We start from the raw sequence: 14,760 nt of genomic DNA on the forward strand, positions 1-14,760 counted from the left end.
CGGATTCAGTACATAGAGCTTGGTTACTTGCGATGGAGCTTCACTGCTATTCAACCAGAAACGCCACTGGAAAATGCTGACAAAAGGCAACTGTGTTGCTCATTAGCATATTTATAGGAGCACAAAACATTCAAAGCTCTAATTCTATTTACTTTACTTGGCTATATCAGCAGTCTTGAATGTAGGAATAGGGACATCAGTAAGTATCTCAGAAAGTTTCCAAAAAGTTTTGTTAGTTTCTTGTTAAAACTCCAGTTTCCTGTCCTCTGAAAGGTACAGCTTCCTTTAGACAGCAGAAATGTTTTGTGTTCTCCTGGACGTGAAATGTAGATACCAGTCAGTCTTGAGGCTGCTCCTTCTATTGCTATTGAAATCTGCTTCGGGATTCAAGGATTCCCAAGGGATATAATACTTTGTTAGTGCTACTGGTAATATACAGAACCCAGTGGAAGACAAGGTAACTATGCTGAGGCTTTCATTTACTGATATCATAGCAATTACTATAAATACTAAAGCTGGAAACAAATTCAAATTTTACAAGCTCCTTCACCTACAGCAACCAGCTTTTGAAGGTACAATGTTTGCATTTAAAATTCTGGAAATCAATGCAGCATTTGGGTCTCCTTACAAAGGAAAAGTAGGCTGCAAGATCTCATTTAGCAACACATCTTACAGAGAGTGAGGCTCATAAGACTGTGGCTTTGACTATTCTTAAAAAAAATTGAGCTTCAAAGAAAAAGCTGGAGGCACTGGAGGAGAGCCAAAAAAGTCATACTCGGGTATGGAATATATTAAAAAAAGCCGGATCTCTGATAGAACAAAAATTTATCCCTCTGGTTTTTTTTTTGGTTGGTTTTCTTTTTTAAGCATGAAAACTGCTTTGTGCTGATAAACCCTATTTTAACACAGTATAGAAACGTATTCCTATTTAACAGACCTTTCAGAATGCTTTCCAAATTTAGACAGGTAACTGAAAAAGCAACACAAGAGTTTATCCCTTAAATTTGCAGCAACTCTTTTTACTTCTTTTTCTTTATTATACCATCTAAACAGTTGGGATAAGGATATTTCCCATCAAAATTTGACCAGCACTTTTTAGCATATTGTCTCTTACATATTCATAAATCCTGTTAAAAAATGAAAACTCCTTTACAAATAAAAACAGAAATGACAATAAAAAGCATAGAATCAATTACATTTTAAATGTGATATCTGAAAGGATATAATAATAAACTATTTATGACATATCCAGAAGGACATAATAATAAATTCTCTCATTTTTATTCTTATTTAATATTGCAATCTTTCACTTTGCTCTAATAATGCTTACTTCATAAGCCATATTTGTTAAGAAATCTGTAATTTTAAGATAAGCTCACAAAAAGTTGTTTTTTAATAATAATTGCAATAATAATTATTTTTAAAGATCTACTTGTTTATAGGATTTAAGATCAAGTGTGTATCAATTTAAATCGGACTTTGATACTTCAGTGTCCTTGTGGAGCTGTCAGTACGTTATTTAGGAGCAGAAGTACTAACAGAAGCTATGAGTCATTCAGGCTGTGATTCCACAGTGTATTTTTCTTGTTGGCAAAGCTGACTTAAGCAGTTCCTGCCACCACCTCTATATCTTACCAGCTCATTTGTTCTCTTCACCTTGCCCTGAGCCCTTCATTTTAATCCTTCGTTTGTGCTAATACAAAGGTTTGTCAGGCCCCCAGGTGAACCAGATTGGAGAAATTATCTATATTTTAAATAGCTATACAAACCCTCCTCACACGTTTTGGCAGAGAGATTTCTAACTCAGAGGGGGTTCCTGATCAGAATAACCAAGCATCCTACCAAACAGACAGGGTGATATTAGGCTGCCTACAAGCACGTTGGGGTGAAGAACTGGAGAGAGCAGGGAACCATTTAGGTCAGCTTTACTTCCAAGAGAAACATTTGTAAAACTGTGATCTTAGATACTTATCTTAGGTACAAATATCCATCCTCGCAATTCAGTGGTATCAAAACTGCCTTACTAACCGATGGCTCTTCAGTATGCTTAAGAAATGAGTATGACAACCTCACTGCAGTTCATAATCAGTTTCCAAACTACAAAATTCACTGCCTTAAATGGGAATCTTGTTGACCAGACCTAATGATCTACAGAATGAAACTGTTAGAAGTGTCCCACCAGTGGTAGGTTTGAACAACAGCGGCTGGGCAGTATGATGCAGTAGCAGGTACCTGAAGGTATCAGAGTTGAGATGAAACGGGTCACTCTCCAAAGATGTCCATCTCTTACCGCAGAAACTTCCTACACAACTTTGACCACAACTACCTTTAAGATAGTCAAAATTAACTGTTCATGCCACAATCACCAGCTTTTCTCCAAAGACCTGTGAATGTCAAGGAATTTTCCTCTTGCTGGATCAGTGACTCAAGGTTTTAAGTTTCACACGACAAGAGTTCAAGAAAGCTCAATTTCCACTTATGTAGTGTAATGAAGTAAACATATCTACAAAGACATTAATCTTTCCGTTTTCACCGGCCACCAACCTAGCCTCCAATTAAGTTTTTAAATTGAAAATTTTCTTTAAAATCTGACCTCTGTAATTTTCTTATTCTCTCATGGTGGACTATTACTTTACTTTTCTTATTTTCTCATACAACAGCTACATTTTAAAACAAAATGCAGTCTCAAGGACAGTAACATTTCTTTCGAAACTTCTGTGTAGCTTGGTTCTACAGGAATAATGAGGAATATACGATTGAGGCTGCCAAAACAAGTGTTCATTTCTCAGATGCAAAGTCATAAATGTCTGCAGAAATGCATCCTGACGCCAAGGATTATTACAGGTATTTTTAAAACAGCTGCTTATAGTTAGAGGAAGAATTGCTAGGCTGTATATCCTCAAAGATTTCCACTGTAGGAAGCAGCATTGAAAACACTGCTTTGCTCCTTAGTACAAAGATATTCATAATACTATGAGACTATTCGAATGCCCTGCAGTCTAAAATTAAAATGCTTAAGAATTCTAAACTAATTTCACTGTGAACAATTCTGGTACAAAATACTTTGTAACTAATACACTACCAAGTTAGAAAGCATCACATAGTTCTTTGTTGCACGCAGTAAAGGGCATTTAGAGGGCACAATTGTAACGCATCGAAGCTCTATTACTTTTTTGGAATAGCAAGGAAAAAAGAGTAAAAGAGAAAAGGTTACTCTGAGTACTGCAATAACTTACTGGTCCTTTAGCCAGTCGTTAACAAAAGGAATGGAAAAGAATTCTGTGAATGACTCATCTTTCCTCTTTGGGTTCTTGCTGATAACAAAAAAAAAAAAAAAAAAAAGAAAACAACTCATTAATTTAAATTGTAGCTATTCTATTTGCAAATTAATGCTTTTGAATTATTGAGCATAATTAATAGTAAAAGCCACGATTAACTTACTTGTATAACCACTCAGTTAGGAAATCACAGGCAATAAATTTGGTCCTTTTTCTCTAAAGATAGAAGATAGTTTCAAATTATTTATTATCTTTGGATTGGTCACATGTTTTTATTACTGGAGAGAAACAGAAGCTAAATTGACTGCTTTTATTAAATAAAATATACAGTACATTACTCTGTCTACTTTAATATTGCTACTGCCAACAGTCAGTGGCTCAGCCAAAATTTTAGAAATTTTGTGGAATGCTTTCAAGTCAAGTCAAAAAATGAGTGAGAAAATTCTACATACACTATCTGGATATTTGCTGCAGTATAGCTAAAACAAGTATCTCAGGATGGTGTTCTTTCTAAGTGGCAATCTCATTGCAAAGAAATTAACAGAACTCACACATGAAAATATGTTGTAAATTACTTGCCATTTTGTTCAAAGTTCTTTATCATACTTAAAATACTTCATTGCTTCCAAAGCACAGAAGGAACATTAATGGAATATTGTTTCCTCCTGCATGGAACCAGCTTAAAGGCATTGTGAATACTTGAGACACACACACAGCAAGTATTGTATGGCTGTTCAGACAAAATCGTTTGTTGTGTAGTCCAGAAAGGAAGGCAGAAACAAGGCATATGTATATCCACAACCACAGATACCATGGACATTACGGAGAATCAGGTAAAAAGTTCAAAACCTGGAGTTTCGGAGCAAAACATTTGTGCCCTTTGCTTCCAGTTCTAAGACTTCTTCACCACCAAAGAGAATTTTGCAAAATGCTTTGTAGCGGCTTATCCTTAGTGACTCATGCAGCCAGTACCTGTTTAGATGGACAGCACTGCATGCTGTAAAATACATTCTGAGTTCAAAATTTGAAGCATGAATTTTGATCAATACAGAATTGATTAGGGCCTTCCTTTTCTTAGAGATATCCTCTCCACATTCCATCTTTACAGATTGAATGTATAAATGAGTACAGGTGCTCATTCTGCTTATCACAAACCAGAGTAACCATGATGTGGAGAATGTAACGTAGACTTCTGGACAGAATAACAGAACAGCTTGACTAGTATCTTCTGAAGCCCTCTTACATGGGATGTATTATGGATGTACACAGCCAAAGAGTGAACACTAAAAGACATTAAGCCCCTGCAGAACAGAGACACTGAGTGCTTTATCAAAATAACAGCCATTTAGCTAAGAGAAAGCCTAGCTCCCACCCGGAAGGTAATACTTACCCTGTCAAATGGGAGACTCAACTGCAATTATTACTTTTTAGGAAAACAATTCACACTGGTCAAACACATTTGTGAAACTGCTAAATGTCATGGAAGAGGGTCGAGTCTTGATTAAAATGTAAGAAATGAAGGTACTACTACCACTTGATAAGAAAAATACAATACATATGTAATTGGAAATTTAATGCATGATTAATGACTTTATTCTATGCATTATCCTCATCATCTGTGTTTCTCCCTGTGCTACAAGAATATGATGCAAAAAGGACTGGGGGATGTGAACAGAGAGGCAGAAAAAAAGTGCTTTACATGGCATAATTCTTCCACTTTGGGGTATTAGCACATGGTATAATTTGGGGGTCAGTGTATTACTTCAGGCACAGGTGAAGTGGAAGAGGAACATTATGTGAGGTGCTGACTGCACAGTGAAGAATACAGGGTAGTCATGTCGCTAGGGGATGACAAATGTGAAGTTTAGAGCTAGACTGCATGGCATTCCTAGATGATACCCAGGAAAGCTTTTACTTTTCTAAGTGAATCTTATCCTTAGTAGACATACAGTCTGACTCCCACAGAAAAGAAAGAGAACTTCTTTAAAAAAAACAAAAAACAGAGGAACAGAAAAAGAGAACATTGCAAAACAATTATCAGTCCTGAACCTCATGTGCCTTTATGATCTGTTTCATGACAACAAAAGCTTTGGTGTTCATGTAGTGCTCCATTAGAATGCTTGGCTGTGAAGAAACACATCTCCTTAAGGAATTTTCACACTTGTCGTGCTAATACCAGATACCGTTCCAACAAGCTAAACACTGAAGCTTTAAGAGACCAGCACCTTCACTGGAGAGCTTTCTACAGGTCATTTTAGATGTTAAATGGACAAATTTTGACTTGAACAGAATGTAAAAACAAATAGCAGAGTCTGATTGTCTTTGTACAGCTATTCTCAATCACAATATGAGACTGAGTCCCATTACTTAGTGAATAGTTTCAGAGAATAAATTCTATACTTTGACAACAAAATTCAATTTAATCTAGCAGTTGTAATTTAATCTGTTTTAAGTAAATTGCTTTTCCTTTGCAATGGGAAAAAATGATCAGAACAGTGTTGTCGAAACAGTCATCACCAAAAGAATCACATTCATCTTGCTTTATCCTTGTTAGATCCAGTAAACTTAGCAGGGAGGAATTCGGTCAAGCTGAATACTTTTTTATTTTGTTATTTTTTTTGCCAGGAAACAGTTTGCTTTGCTACTGAATTAAATCATTAGTTGCACAGCAGTCAACATTTATAGAAGGGAAAAAATGACATAAATTGACCTGCCTTTGACACATTCCTCCTATGCTACATGAATCAGGAACACAGGAAATATCTGCACAATGTGCATTGTTAACCTGCAGATGTGTTTATAAACTATGAATTCAGAATTAATTTTCCATTTTTCAGTTTAAATATGATGTGCTTGGTAATAATCATGCAAAAATACTGGTGATCAGGACATGGCAAAGCCATTAGGAAACCTTCTTCCATTCACTTTCCCTGATCTATCATACTTTTACATATAATATATTCCATTACAGAGTCTGATACAGTATCCTCTTTCTGTGATCGCTAACCAGAAAGAGTTATGCTAATAAAAACATTTAAACATTGTTCAGTTTTAATGCTGAAAAATGCATTAGTCAGTTCTCATGAGAGAAAAGATTTAAGAAAATAGTCTTTCCCCTGGAGACATTCAACAGCAGATAGGATAAAGCACAGGAGAACTTACGTTAGGGAAAAAAAATTCAGCAAGGGAATACACTGGGCAACCTAATAGGTTTCTTTCATCTCTAATTTAAAAATGAAGCTTCTGCAGACTGTTCTCATATTTATGTCAGTTTGAAGTCTGCAAATATATCTAGCAGCTGGTGGCTTTTCTAGGTTTTTGCTTTTCAGATTTTTCATATGCACTACATAATGCAAGAGAGCCTATTTTAAATGAAATGTTTAAGTTGTTATGTTTCTATATTACCTTCCAAATAAGATCTTGCAGATTTCTTTCCTAGACAAATGACTACTTTCAGCATAACCGTCTCCCTTTCCTGACTTTCCCATCTGATTCTACAATTCTTCCTCTCCAGACATGGATGCATCTTTTCTGATCTCTTCCTTGAATTCCTCTGTTGGGCCCATAATCTGATTTTCTTTACCAACATTTCAATTGCTAAACAACTCTCCTACTTAATTTTTCATTCTCTACTCATTCATCTTCATTCCCCTTCAAAACATGAAAATCTTTAGTCCCTCTCATCAAAAACCCTCTGTTTATTTTCCATCACAGTTCCCTCTCTCTTCTCCCAGGCTCATTCAATGTTGACTGCAGTCAGTTTGATTATTCCTCCCTTTCTTCCAGTGCTTCTTCCATTTATCTTCCACTGGTTTATTCTATACAGCTGCCCTTTACAGGGTTTAATGACTCATGTCTAGCCAAAATTCAAACCCAGTATTCTGTTCTCATCCTTCATGATTTCAGTTAGCTTAATCACAATTAATCATGTTCCTCTCCTGTTCTCTCATGAATTCCATGAATCTTTCTACTCTTTGTTCTCCTATTTTTTGAAGCTATCTTCTGGTGTGTTTATCACAAGATCCTTTCTCCCTGTCCCTAACTTTCTCTGGGTTTCTAAGTGCTCTGTTTTTGATCCTAAAAATCAGCTCCAGTTATTGCACTAACCATTTTAATACAAATTATACCATGTTTTTTTCCTCCAAATCCATATGGAACACCACATTTCTTATGAAACAAAAGTATAATTAGAAATTATGTATTTAAGTCAGATAAGGAAACAGAATGTCCAAGTACAAGCACCTGGACAGTAATGGAAAAGAACACAAATATTCATTTATATGGCAAGCATAAAGAGCTATTGTTTTACTAGTTATTGTTCAAAAGGAGGAAGAAATGATGTCACAGTGGAAAATGATCATCTGACACAAGCTTGCTTTCCTAAACTTGGTTCCCCAATAGCAGGACACCTCTCCATATAACAACAAAAATCACTTAGTGTCTTTTTGGTAAGATGTGCTCATTTTTATGAAGTTTCTATACATTAGAAAATAATTGGTTTTATTAGTTTACTATAAAGCAACAGACAGACCCACACAAAATCCATTTTCAGAACAGATACTTTCTAATCTATATATCACTGAAGCTCTGCAAAATTTCTCAGATTAAAAATAGAGAAAGTAACCTTAGATTTGTCCTGAGTTTAAAACTGCAATATTTCTAAGAATTCTCATATTTTTGTATTAAGTGCTGTTTTATTGCCTTCAGAAATATGTAATATCTATCAAGGACTGTATTTTAAGCCAACTGTAAGACATGCCTTTTTCCTGTTAAAGGATATGCGCTTCCTTTAAAAAAAAAAAAAAAAGAATCGATACAGATTTCATTAAAAGTGTGATGAATAATATATATGTTCAATCTGTTCTTGGCTAGGTAATGTAAATGTGATGGCAGGAATGATGTATAGAGATGTCATGCCATAACGACATGTAAATGAACCATTTTCCTATTTCACCTGTATTAGTCACAGATTATAAATACATATACACACATCTATAAATCAATCAGTTTATAGACACACACAAATCTTGTGAAGACTGACCAAAAATTGAAATAACTTACTGTTATTAAATGTACAGACTTGGATTTGAAATGCAAGTTTGGGGTGTCCATTCAAGCTTGGTAAGCTTTGTGTATTTTTGGCTGTGCCAGGCGCGTATAGGTCAGTGGCAAATAGCACACGTGTAATTTTTACAAATTGGTCTACAATGTCTGTTATCGTATATACACGCACCTATAACAGGAAGTCAATGTCAGTAGTTGGAGAGGAGGTAGAGGAGGTACTAAGATGATTAGTAACCCACAAGTAACACAAAGTCCTCCTCACTTCGCTATCTTTTTAATCTATAACCCCAAGAGCACAGACTGTATTCCTCAGATGTGTATCATGTAGAAAAAGGGAGATATTTTCATTGTCATTTATATTAATTGCTCTTTATATTATGAAGCTGCAAGAGGAGGCTCAGCTGCAGGCATAAAAATACAGAGACATTTTACACTGGGAAGTGTGGATGACAGTCAGAAGAGCAGGAAAGACATAGAAAAAAAAATTAGTTCGTGGTTGGAGAAAATAGCAGAGATGATGGAAGACCCCACAACTCCCAGTACCTAATCTATAGCTGGGGGTCTGTGAGTTAGGCTATGGTGACAGAATGAGCTTTATTTTGCACCAGTTCTAATGCTTTTTTAAGCATTCCCTATATACAATGAGGAATGCCTCTCTAGATATGTTTACACACACATGCACCGAAAACAAATTTATAAAAATATATGTAGCAAACAATGATTTTTAAAATGTACAATTTTTATAAGCTCATTAATGCTGAATACCCTGCTTTCCAATTAAATGGAATTTACACAGAATGTTAAAAAATTAAAATCCAAAATGTATCTCTATTAGGATTCCAGACCAGTAAAAATAATTGAGTAATGAAGTAAAATTCAAGTTCTTTACATTACCCTCAAATGAGTGATGCATATTAATCTGATAGAAAGCCTGTTTCTCTAAAACACAATACTATTTAGGCTAGATACAACTGGATATTTAAGGAGGATTTGTTGTGAGTTAGAGATCGTCATAATGATCAAGTGTGTGTAGTATGCAATCTGTTCTGAATTACTGGAGAGAACAACATTCAAGACCAGATCCAAAACAACTCATGATATGTGATTTCATATTATTGTGGTTGGTTTTCTTGCAAAAGACCAAATAAAGAAATACTGCCTGTGAAATAAAAGGCTGTAACTTCCTGCCAATGATTTGAACTATAAACTAACCTCAAAACACTTTTCCTCCTTTGCTCGATGCAGAAGCTCAGCCATCCCGGGTAAGAGTACTGGAAATATGTAATACTCTAAGTATTCTCGAGGAGAACCTGAGCAAAACAGTACAGCCTTCACTTACAGGTAAGCACTTAGATTTCACAAAAAGACAAATATTAGATATCATAAACTAAGTATCAGTCATTTTATCAATACCATCACAGCTTGAACTAAACAGATTCATTCAGTTCAGATTCAGCCACAGATCTGTCTTCACTTCTCTTCAGCCAAGACAACATAAACGTGAGTAAATTTCAAACTAAAGGTGCATCAACACTGCAAACTACAGTGTACCTCAGAGATGTAAGGCTTAGTTTTAAACGAGTAAACTCCAACAGTAGAAGCAGTTTAGCCACGGAAATGAAAAGCAATGTAGACTAATTTACCCTGACAGAAAGAAAAGTAAATTAGCCTATGCTGAACTCAGTGCTGTTACAGCTAGACCACTTTTGGTATCTATACTCACACGCTTTACAATCTGCTGTAACAAAGTTGATCATAAAACTGAATTTCTAGACAGAGGAAAAAACAAAGGTTATATTTCAGTGGGGCTGTGATTTCTTTCTCATAATTACTTCCTACTTGCCAGATCCTTCAGAACTTTGAACATTACTCCACATACCAAATTTTTCCACCTTGAGGGCAGTCTGGGTTGGCATCTCTCTCTTATGTTTGACTGCACTGCCCTTACATGAGGTCTACTTACCATACTTCCCAAGTGCTCACACACATTGGCATCCCCGAGTTCCATGCAGAAGAAAGCAGCTGCAGTCAGCATCACCAAAAGACAGCTATGCTATTGCTCATGCTCTACATATAGCCTAACAACTACATGCTTCCTCAACTGATAGACTCAAGCTCTGTTTCCTTCTCAGCTTTTCCCCACATCTCCATCTTCCCTAACGGGACCTTTCACCATCAACTTACAAACTGGGTTAAGTGGAGGAGCCTTCTACCACTTCTCATGAAGACACTGCACATGGAGGAACTCAAGTTCACTGGGCCGGAGGGAACAGGGAGCATGCCCCTCTATGAAGCCGTAAGAACACTTCCCTCAGAAAGGTGAACAAAACAAAACTTGTTAGGATCCTAGACAAGCAGGGGTGGCTTATCGGCTGAAGTGCTGTCCGTGATTTAAAGCTACATTGCCTGCCATTCAGTAAGTATTCAGGTTTTGGTGTGGTCAGTAAAGATTAAGTCATAGAAGTGTTCTCTTCTGGCAACACAGCTGAAACACTGAATTTATTCTCTACTTTGTACCTTTAATTAGTTCCTATACTGCCAGAAAATGTTCATAATTGGAAGGACACTACACATATAAAAACCCAGGGTAACACTGCCTCTGACTAGCAACAGGAATTCCTAATGAGCAAGAATGAATGGAAGAGAAGAAAAGACAAAATGGACGGCTGAAATGCATAATAAAAATATATCGCTACTTGGTAAATTTTATAAAGTACAGAAATTGATAAAAATGGAAGAACAAAACTTCAGAGCTGTTTCCATTCTCATTTGTAATCAGACGGGCAAAGATAATATTTTGAAAGCAGTTTTCAAACTCAATTGTCTATTTAGTCTATTGATCCTAGTTTTGCATTATTAAATTAGAGGAAGAAATGTTTGCCTTTCTCTGATTTAAGTAGCTAAATAAAAAGTCACTTATTCAGAAGAGAACAGAACTGCCTTAACAGCTAGACAATGCTGCTGATTTGTAACACACCATTTGAGCTTTCTTCCATTGACCAACTGGCCAAGCTGGCTCCCTGTTTACAGACCAGGGGACTAATCATGCAAATTCCACTTAAGAAAAGGTCTTGTAGCTGTTAACACTTTAAATTCAACAAATGACAAACCCTTGCCAAATGCAAGAAAAATAATCACAGCAGGGTTCAAGATAATATACTCCTACTCACATGTTTTTGGATCAGGCGGTTCTGGAAAGGGGGCTGCCTCAGGTATGGGAAGCAACTGCTGGACAACAGTATCAGCTGCAGGGGCTGAATAAAATTGTTCCATATGTAATGGCTGCAATATTCCTGCTTCCAAAGACACCTGTTTAAGATAAATGTAACCTATATAAATACCCCAATCAGACTGTAAAAAAATAGAAGCCAATTCAACAGGAAAAATTATAAGGTCAGTTAAAAAAATACAGAATTATACTTTCTAATTCAAATATTAAATTATTTCCATATTTTCTGAGTACTTTAAAAGAAAGAATTACACTTTTAAAAATTCTACAGTTTCCAGCACAATAAAAAAATCCAACCCTAACAGAAGGCGTATGATTGTTTTTAAGAGAATATGGTGAGATAACACAATTTAAAAAATACTTTAGCCATTGTAAGAAATAGTAATTCTTTGAAAATAAAAATTGGCAACATTTTTGAATAGTATTTTTCCACTCAGAAGCTTATATATGTGTTTCTGTATTGTTCGGAAGTCCTGACACTCACCTTTTAAAGAAAACAAACTTTCCTTCTAAACAAAGCACAGACAGACAAATTCGGAGCAGATGCAAATCCAAATCTTAAGTTTCCCCATACAGAAACAATTATGGATACCATGAAAAAAAAGTCCACAATTTTATGTAGAGTTTTTACGAGTGCAGGAACTGTTACAGTCGGCCAGCAGAATACTCCTAACAGACACTGAGCTACACCTGTTACAAAAAGGCAGATACCTCCTATTATCCCCAAGAATGCACCACCATTACAGTTTTCTATGAAAATATGTTATGAAAACTATGTCATCTGAACAGTTTTTCTTTAAAATTCAGTTGGATTTATGCGCTACTGAAAAGCAGGTGGTGGGATCAGGCCACTACACTTACAATACTCTTATAATGCATGTCAATGACTGCAGAGAGACTCCTTTTTAATATATGCAAGATTCAAAAAATGATCCTTTTGGAAATTAAAGAAAATGCATCAACCTAAAAAGGTATATTATTTCATTTTGATGCTCAAATATATCAATATATTATGCCCAGACTAATGCCCCAAGCAGAGTTCACTATTCAAATTTAATAACAGCCTGTAATGAAGGCAGTTTCATTTGGGGAAACAGAGTAGGTCTAAACAGACCAACTATCATACAATTTAAACTGTGTCATCTTAAAATAGTTTTAAAATAACAAAGTAACCTAAATACAGAATAATAAGATAAAACATCTACAAAAATGCCTGATTTAAATGAAAGTTAACTCTGTATGTGATGCCCAGAAGAATTAATTTTGCTGCTGCAAGAACTGCCGGGGACAAAGATTTAAAGTAGTTTGTCATTCTTAAGTTTTTAAGTCTGCCAAACAAGTCTTCCTAGACTGAATTTATTTGGTCAAAATTAGACATCAATCAACTTTGATCAGGTTTAGTTCCACTAAGTTCAATGGCCACATCTAAGTGACCTATCACATATGTGAAATTGGGGCATAACTCTGCTGCACTTGCTCGCCTCTCCTGCGTATTTCAGTGCTCAGTCTGCTTGCAACACCCCCCAAAGGAGATCCTTGCATACTTCAGGGTCCTGCCAACGAAGCAGTCAGAGAAAAAAAAGACAGCGAGATGTACAAACTAAACACAGCTGGTAATCTAATTTTAGGATAGTGCTACCCATGTTGCTTTAAATAAAAGCAATGATTTGGAATATTACATTTGTTCATTCACAAAAGTTGTTTGCAAAATGTAGTTTTATTTTCATTTTATGAATGAGTCTACTCTGCGGGTACCTAATTTTCCCATTTAGTTATTTAAAATCTTTTAAAACCAGCCTTATGTAGATTTTTTTACTTGAGCTTTACTCACAGATCCATGTTTTGCTTCAGGAACATCAGGAAATTGAGGCTGTTCTGCTTCATACTCTAAAAGTAAAAAGAAATACAACATTTATCCAGAAGACTTTAAAAACGTATTTATTTTTCTCCTAAACAAACATTAGTTTCTAAAGATACTTATTCTGGCTTGAAACAATAAAAATTAGTATACAACAAATTTTTGTTTAACATGAAATCTAATGTTTTAAAACAAGTGAAGACTTTAGAGCCTCGTCTTGGTTTTAAGTCAAGTTCAAGGTTCTCAGTGATAAAAGAACCCTTTATTGGGAAAAAGACTTTTAACCAAAATAATAATTTTAAATACTTTAATGTAAGTGAAATGCAGATGCTTGCACGGAATTAACCATTGTTTTTACAAGTGTATAATAGTGCTTTTCAACTTGAATTCCTCTATAAGCAATTAAATCCCCAGGACATTGCTAAGTATTACTGTCTCCACTTTTAAAAAAATAAAAAAAAAAGGCAAAAGCAGTACATGACCCACATAGATTACTGAGTGAATCAGGATAAGAAAAATAAAGGACGACAATGGACCTGATGTGAAAAAAACTTACAGATTACACAATACAGAAAATTCTTACAATCAAACTCAGCAGGTTTACCATTCTACCATTATAATTAGGAGATTTACTGGCATCACTACTTCCATGTGTACGACAGATGCCTCAGCTGAGTTATATTAGAATAAGCAACTTCATTCTTACATTTTAAATGGCCACTTTAATGCAAAATACCTACTTTAAGGCATTATAAAGTACTAAATGAAGAGAACTCCATTCAGGCACCGCAAAACTATGGAGCTGGTCCCTCAGCTTCCTGATCAGTCTCGGCGCTCTCAAACTTTGGGAAGAGACCAAGACTTTCACTTTTAGAATCGGTCTCTGATAACAGTAGTTTTGTATTCATTGAACTTGCGTAATAGCTATAACATTGTCACCTCTCTGCTTTCCCAAGGCAATAATCCAACCCCCTTAGCAGGATAACCCACACAGCTGCATCCACGCAGGGCGCAGATTACTGCATGGTAAACCAGAGGCCATGGCACTCTTGCCATAAGCTGGATACTTTGGGTCCTACTGGCAGCAGAAACACACACAAAGGTATGTTTCTGTCAGAAGATGATGACAACAAAAAGTAACGTAACGCTGATGAGCACAAACGCTTTTGGACTAGCTCTCAGTGGTGAGAAGGGCGGTTTTTTAGCACTCTTCTCGAGGCAGGGACAGCCAACGCCTCCGCAGGGCCGGCTTTGCCCCCCGGCTCCACAGCACCGATACGGGACCGGGCGCCCCACCACCACCGGCGGAGCAGGGGCCCGGCGCCGGCCTC

The 14,760-nt window shown here is 36.1% G+C and overlaps 1 protein-coding gene across 1 annotated transcript in view; it reads right to left on the minus strand.

Annotated features, from left to right (window-relative positions):
* The window catches only part of IQCK (IQ motif containing K), a gene marked incomplete at its 5' end in the record, with an annotated part of 31,434 nt that extends 17,976 nt beyond the window's left edge, over positions 1–13,458 (minus strand). Inside the window, 5 exons of the mRNA XM_009574566.1 lie at positions 3,237–3,314; positions 3,442–3,494; positions 9,555–9,652; positions 11,513–11,651; positions 13,403–13,458. Of these exons, the coding sequence (XP_009572861.1) occupies positions 3,237–3,314; positions 3,442–3,494; positions 9,555–9,652; positions 11,513–11,651; positions 13,403–13,458 (424 nt within the window). The remainder of the gene's footprint in view (positions 1–3,236; positions 3,315–3,441; positions 3,495–9,554; positions 9,653–11,512; positions 11,652–13,402) is intronic.
* Positions 13,459–14,760: the final 1,302 nt, after the last annotated feature.

The sequence above is a fragment of the Fulmarus glacialis genome, unplaced genomic scaffold, assembly GCF_000690835.1.
Source record: "Fulmarus glacialis isolate BGI_N327 unplaced genomic scaffold, ASM69083v1 scaffold47913, whole genome shotgun sequence".
NCBI lineage: Eukaryota > Metazoa > Chordata > Aves > Procellariiformes > Procellariidae > Fulmarus > Fulmarus glacialis.